The sequence below is a fragment of the Phoenix dactylifera genome, chromosome 7 (assembly GCF_009389715.1).
Source record: "Phoenix dactylifera cultivar Barhee BC4 chromosome 7, palm_55x_up_171113_PBpolish2nd_filt_p, whole genome shotgun sequence".
Classification (NCBI taxonomy): Eukaryota; Viridiplantae; Streptophyta; class Magnoliopsida; order Arecales; family Arecaceae; genus Phoenix; species Phoenix dactylifera.
Window position 1 is genome coordinate 5,782,457 of NC_052398.1, and position 6,271 is coordinate 5,788,727.

The following is a 6,271-nucleotide window of genomic DNA, read 5'->3' on the forward strand; positions in this document are numbered from 1 at the left end:
AACTCCAACACAGGCAAACACTGCTTCAATATTCAATTGCTCACAGAAAGAGAAAAATCAATTTCACATTTCAACTGAAAGAAGAATACCAGAAAGAAGGAAAGAAAGAAAGAGAAGCTTACAGAAGAAAAAAAAACAAAAAAAATGATTCAAATCATCAGCACCAGTTCCAAGATTATTACATACACTACCGCAGCCACTCTCTAAAAGCTTCAAAAAATCATTTTGTGAAAAAATTGAACGTCCTTGTAATATCAACCACTGTGGACGCTCTATTGCACATTGAATGACATATAGCAACCTCTCATTTCCCACCCAACTCAATCAAGTGCACAGATAACTCCCACTCTCAAACCTATGGCCAACCTCATTGAAGTCTGCAATACCTTCAGATACTGGCCGCAAAGATACACCAGACAATGTGGTAGACCCTTGGGCAGAAAATTTCACCATGCCCATAACTTCCAGCTCGCCATCTGCTGAGTCTTGATCGACAGGCATTCGTGCCCTAAGCTTGCCTGGCGGACCCTTCAGAGGAACATCAGGCACATGCCACCTCAGCTCCCTTTCTCCTCGATTCAAAACTGCCTTTGGTGATACATTGAGCAGTGTAGGGTTGACAGGTAGCTTCACAATGAAGGTCACATTGCTCAATGGCGTAGGTAATGCAGGGTTGGAGGCATACTGTATCATTACCGAAAGCAGGGTCCCACTGTGACGCTTCACTAGACGGACCCTCAGCGGCAGAGGAGTGAACCGGGGCTGTGCACTATACTTGAGTATTGGAATGGGCTCTTCCACTGATGGAGTCCTAACATGGAACATGCCATTCTCTAGGCTACTGACACGAGAACTCTGCAACACGGCCCTCTTGATGCCCGAGGTTCCCTCAAGACGGAAAGAGAACTCTGTTTCCTTTCCGGCAGCCTTCTTTGGAGGCAATGTTCGCAAAAAGATCGTGCCTTTCAAGCCGACACGGGCAAGCACCGACTCCCTGAACTCGGCATTGATCTCTTCATGGATGTACATCTCTGGGCCTGTTATTTCCTGAGTCTTCGTTACCAAGAGATTCTCCAGAGGTGTGCCCGCTCCAGCTGCAGCAGTAGGCCCTGCTGTGGTGCTCTGGCTGGTGGCGAGCAACTCAATACCACTCAATTCCTGGGGCTTGGGGGCCTTCTTGGTGGTTGTCACGAACTCAGAGGCATCGAGGCCACCTCCAAATGGTGCATCGCCACCAATACCTTCGAATGCATCCGACAGCGAGGTTTCCTCATTGCCGAACTCAATTCCACCATACTCCCCTTCGAACCCTTCAACTCCAATGAAGGTGGGCTTGGTGGCTTCGGCCGGAGGAAGTGTCGTGACCTCGATTCCGGCGAGGGCCGCCGTGGGATCTGCTGCAGCGGAGGCCGGATCCTTGATCTTCTTGAACCCTCCCACTAGGGCCTCCTCTGGCTTGTTGATCTTCTCGCTGGCGGCGAACGGATCCTTCTCCTCGGGGGCCTCCTCGGCCTGGTCCTTCTGCTGCTCATCGGCGGGGAGGGAAGCGGTGACGGGGGCGATGGTCGCGGAGACCTCGTCCCCGGCCGCGAGGGTCTCCGGCGGGAGCTCGAAGAAGGCCTTGGAGAAGGAGTCGAGGTTGGCGCGGCGCTCGAGGGACAAGGCGTCGGCGCCACCAGACCAGGTGTCGGCGCCGCGGGCGCGGTTCTCGGCGTCGATGGAGGTGGTGACCATCTTGGCGATGCTGTCGCCGTGGATGGACGAGAGGATGGTGGCGAGGCGGACGCCGCCAACGCCGCGGAGGACGATGTCGAGGGCCATGTAGATCTCGGGGTACTTGCGATGGAGCTTCTCGGGGGTGACGTCGACGCCGCGGCAAGCGGCGACGACGACGCTGACGGCCTGGTTGACGGTGTTGATGCACTCGAAGACGTTGTTGGTGCGGCCGCGGTCGGAATCGCGGTCGATGGTGGTGATGCCGAGGACGTAGATGGTGTTAACGAGGCGGTAGACGACGCGGTACTTGCTCTCGACGCCAACGACGACCTGGCCGCTGGAGGCGGCGAGGGGGTCGTCGCCGAGGGCGGAGTCGAGGTCGTCGGGGGCGGGGTGGGGCGCGGCGGCGGAGGGCTGCTGCTTGTGGGGGACAGCGGCGGCGGTGGCGGCGGCGAAGGCGAGGCGGGTCTGCCGGAAGGCGGCAAGGGCGGCGAGGGCGCGGGCCGGGGGGAACCACTCGCGAGTCTGGAGGAGGACGTCGGCGCCGTTGATGGGTTGGAGCGATAGGGCGAGGCACGCCATCGCCGGCACTACTAGGGTTTGGACCTCAGAGATCGAGACCGATATCTGAGACTGCCTCTATCTTCTCTTTATTCTTTAGCTTCTAAGATCGAGAAATCGGCAGAGGCTTTGATATCAGATTTGGGGCAGTTCGTCGCAGCTGGATCCGATCTCGGCTTTTGGAAGCTCTCTCTCTCGCTGCTTCCGCTTAGATCTGAGAGGGTTTCATTTCCTCTCGCGAAACTGGAAAGGGAAAAGGGGGACTTCTGCTGTACCGGAGGAGTAGTTTAAAGTCAATTACCGGACACACGGAAAACTTGGTGCGATGGCTTGGATTAGATCTCGGAGAAAGGCGTATAAAGATTTCTATGCGGTCGATATCCTTGCAACGTCACTTTCTTTGGACGGACGATATCCTTCTAACGTTACTTTCCTTGGACTCAACTGACGTGATGGATTCTGATGGTAGATCGAACAGAAATTAGACGTCCAAAACTGAAACCTTTCTTTAGTACTATAAGAAATGGATATGATTTTTCTAGCCTTAGGATCTAATTGATTCGCAGGGAAAGGTGGAAGAAAAGTATGATCTACACAAAAATACAAAAATATCTTATATTTCATTAGAATATTCAAAAATATTAAAAAGTAGCTTTATATATATATATATATATATATATATATATATAAGATTTTCATATTTTATTTTAAAAAAATTATTTGAGATAAAGAAAAATCCAATTTCTACCTGATAGGAATCAGAATAAATTGTTTTTTTCAAATATACTTTTACGCTTTTAAATAGAACAAAATATTTTTTTATCAAAAAAATAATAATTATTTCATATATTTTTTTAAATAAATAAATAAATTAAACATAAGCCGCTCTAAAATGTATTATTTTTTCATTACTATCCAAACATGCAAAAATTATTTTGCTACGCAGCATATACCTACTTAGGCATTAGCTTCAAAAAAATATAATAATAATAATAAGAAAAAATTCTCATTTGGTTGGAATAAGTCGGATGATTCTTAAAAATCATTTATTCAATAAAATTTTTATAATTTTTTACTATATTTAATTGATAAAAATATTTTAAAAATAATATAAAAAATTACTATATTTGATTGAAAATAATCTTATATTGAAATATTATCAAATTTTTAACACACTCTTGTAAATAATTTAAATGCTAATATGATTTCTCCATCTATTTATTGGTCATTTATGCCCACTTACATAAAAACGGTCAATATCAATTATTTTAAATAATATTAAATTTCATATATTAGCAAATATATTTTTTTGATAAATAAATTTTAGTATGTTTTAGTATATAAATAAATATATTAACTATTAAATCATATATTAGAATTATTAATAATTAACAAAAAGTTGTTATTTATTTATTGTAGTTAATATTTAAAATCATATCATTACACAAAATAAATATTATCAACCAATATATTTATAATATATTAATATAATATGTATATTAATGTACTTGATAATATTAATAAAGTATTATATTAGTATTGCATGAATATCATATTAATATCATACTACTATCTATTAATATCATACTAATATCTTATTAATATCATATTAATATCATATAAAAAAGAATATTTGTGTAAATTTGTTTTACCGCCTGTCAAGAAAATAGGTATGAAATTAAATAAGTAGTTTAATATGAGATTTCCCCAACCAGACGGTGACTCTTTTCTTTTTCTACCGCATTGGACATCGATTAGGAGACATCAATCCAGCGAGTCGGGTGTTAGATTGCTGAAAAGACCTGCGATAAGGTTTCTTAACAATAAGGAGACCATAATTCGATCATTAAAAACAAAATTTATTGTCTCGTAAAACACTCGGCCCAAATAACAAGTTGGAGCTTCAAAATAGCTCAAATAGAAGTTCGAGAATAAAGAGACGAGAAGAAATTTACGGACAACAATTTCTATCATTAATCGCTCCAGAAGATTACATCGTCCGAAACCCTAATTCCATGTAATTCATTCAATTAGCCCACAATAACATGCCATCTCAATCAAACCGTAGCCCCCAAATGTAAAGGGGGAAGTTCTAGCCTAAAGTACTATATTTTCCTAACCCTAACCGCCGAAGCCGTAGAGGGTGCGGCCCTGGCGCTTGAGGGCGTAGACGACGTCTATGGCGGTGACGGTCTTCCGGCGGGCGTGTTCGGTGTAGGTGACGGCGTCGCGGATGACGTTCTCCAGGAAGACCTTGAGCACGCCTCTCGTCTCCTCGTAGATAAGACCGCTGATGCGCTTCACGCCGCCACGCCTCGCCAGACGCCGGATCGCAGGCTTGGTGATGCCCTGGATGTTGTCCCGGAGGACCTTCCGGTGGCGCTTCGCTCCGCCCTTACCCAAACCCTTGCCTCCCTTTCCGCGTCCCGACATCTTCTACGAGCTCCCTTTCTCTTCTCTCGTCGATCCGCTTCCTTGCCCCCTCCTCTTCCATCTTTGGGTCCTTTAAATACTTTGTTAGGTTCCCCGTTGGCCGTTGGATGGGAAAGCGATCCGCAAGACGCATTTGTTTTTGTTGCTGACCGTCCGATTAGGAGAAGTCTCATTCTATTGGTCGAGACACGAGCTGGCGGATTCACGTCTCGGGGGGAAATGGAAGAGTAGCCGACCTGAGCCTCCTCCCTATTAGTTGGCCGTGGGCTCGATTAGGGGGCCCCAAAACTGGGCAGTCAAGTTTATCCTAGCGGCAATATCGTTTTGCCTTGGCAACCACAAGGTGGTTCAAGTTTAGGTCTTGTATGTTGGAACGAGTCCTGAATGATATATCACTTTTAAGTATTTGAATCTAGAAAATTATAGCAGGGTTAAGTCTCCCTCTCTCAAGTTCGAGAATTAAGAACCCGTGTTGAATCCTAAATTGAACCTAAATTGATAAGTAATGCTTGCCAACCTAACTCAATCCTACGTGTCTCGTATCTTTAATACACCCGATCCACATTGGAGTTTAATTGGATTTTATGATAGGCACCATGAAAAGATCCATCCTAATTCTCACCTTAACACAAATAATGTTTTTTTTCTTGATTTGGATGGTTGACCATTTTCTTCGATTGGCTTAGATCAAGACTGATATAGGTCAATCTTATATAGACGGTCTGTGTGTTTTAAACCAACTAATTTGCCAAGTTTGCCACGTGAGCACGAATGTTTTGTGCCAGAGCCAAATCTCCCGTCAATGAACAAAAGAAAGCGTGCCGGTTATGTGCATGTAGATACGGCGTTTTGTATCCGTATTGACGACTTATATACTACTATTTCACACTTCACGTGGGAAAAAATAGAGCTCCAATCCAAGACCAGTAAAGGCCAACAGGAGGGTAGGAAACTGTTATCCCAGTGTTGAGCCTGAGGAGCAAGATTAAGACTCCTAGGATATAAATAAAAAACCATTTTGATGCAAACTAATATATTTCGACATATTGGGTGTTAAAATTCTCAATAAATTGGCCAAAGCTAGAGGCTGTCAACTGATTACTTTGATAAGAATGACTTAAGCAGCAGCTAAAGTTTCAGCTAATAAGTGAAGGTTAAAGAGGACTTCTGGAACTGCAACCTAACTAGTTCACCAGCTTTGCCATGCTCACAAAGTTCAGATCTCCGAAAATTTAAGGTCTAATTCGTTATCTTGGCATAGGCAAGTTCCCGCACCATGTTGAAGATATCAAAAACCATCACAGAAACTTCAAATTTAAATCACAAGCTATTTCTTTTTTTCCCCTCTTAATTTCTCTGTTTCCTATTAATTCAATTTAGTAGGTGCCTGCAGCTAAGTTGGTCGAGCAATGCTGAATACAAGCTGACAAATGGCATACATCTGTTGCTGTATTATGACATGTTTTTGGATCTCATTTGCATAATCTCGTTTCCAAGGAGCAAAATCCTTGACAAAATTTGTGTTGAAATTTTCTTTTCATTTTGTTAGCAGGGTAACTCG

The 6,271-nt window shown here is 43.8% G+C and overlaps 2 protein-coding genes across 2 annotated transcripts; both read right to left on the minus strand.

The window, feature by feature from the left end:
• LOC103707091 (F-BAR domain only protein 1-like) lies at positions 1-2,584 on the minus strand. The gene has a single exon (XM_017842769.3). The coding sequence runs from the start codon at positions 2,296-2,298 to the stop codon at positions 325-327; it is 1,974 nt and encodes a 657-aa protein (XP_017698258.2). The 5' UTR covers positions 2,299-2,584; the 3' UTR covers positions 1-324.
• Positions 2,585-4,120: 1,536 nt separating this feature from the next.
• LOC103707090 (histone H4-like) lies at positions 4,121-4,771 on the minus strand. Its single transcript, XM_008791449.4, has one exon. It carries the CDS (start codon positions 4,708-4,710, stop codon positions 4,399-4,401), a length of 312 nt encoding a protein of 103 aa, XP_008789671.2. The 5' UTR covers positions 4,711-4,771; the 3' UTR covers positions 4,121-4,398.
• Positions 4,772-6,271: the final 1,500 nt, after the last annotated feature.

What these genes read in the sequence shown, in the direction of transcription:
- LOC103707091 (XM_017842769.3), bottom strand. Translation starts at nt 2,298, where the DNA reads ATGGCGTGCCTCGCCCTATCGCTCCAACCCATCAACGGCGCCGACGTC.
- LOC103707090 (XM_008791449.4), bottom strand. Translation starts at nt 4,710, where the DNA reads ATGTCGGGACGCGGAAAGGGAGGCAAGGGTTTGGGTAAGGGCGGAGCG.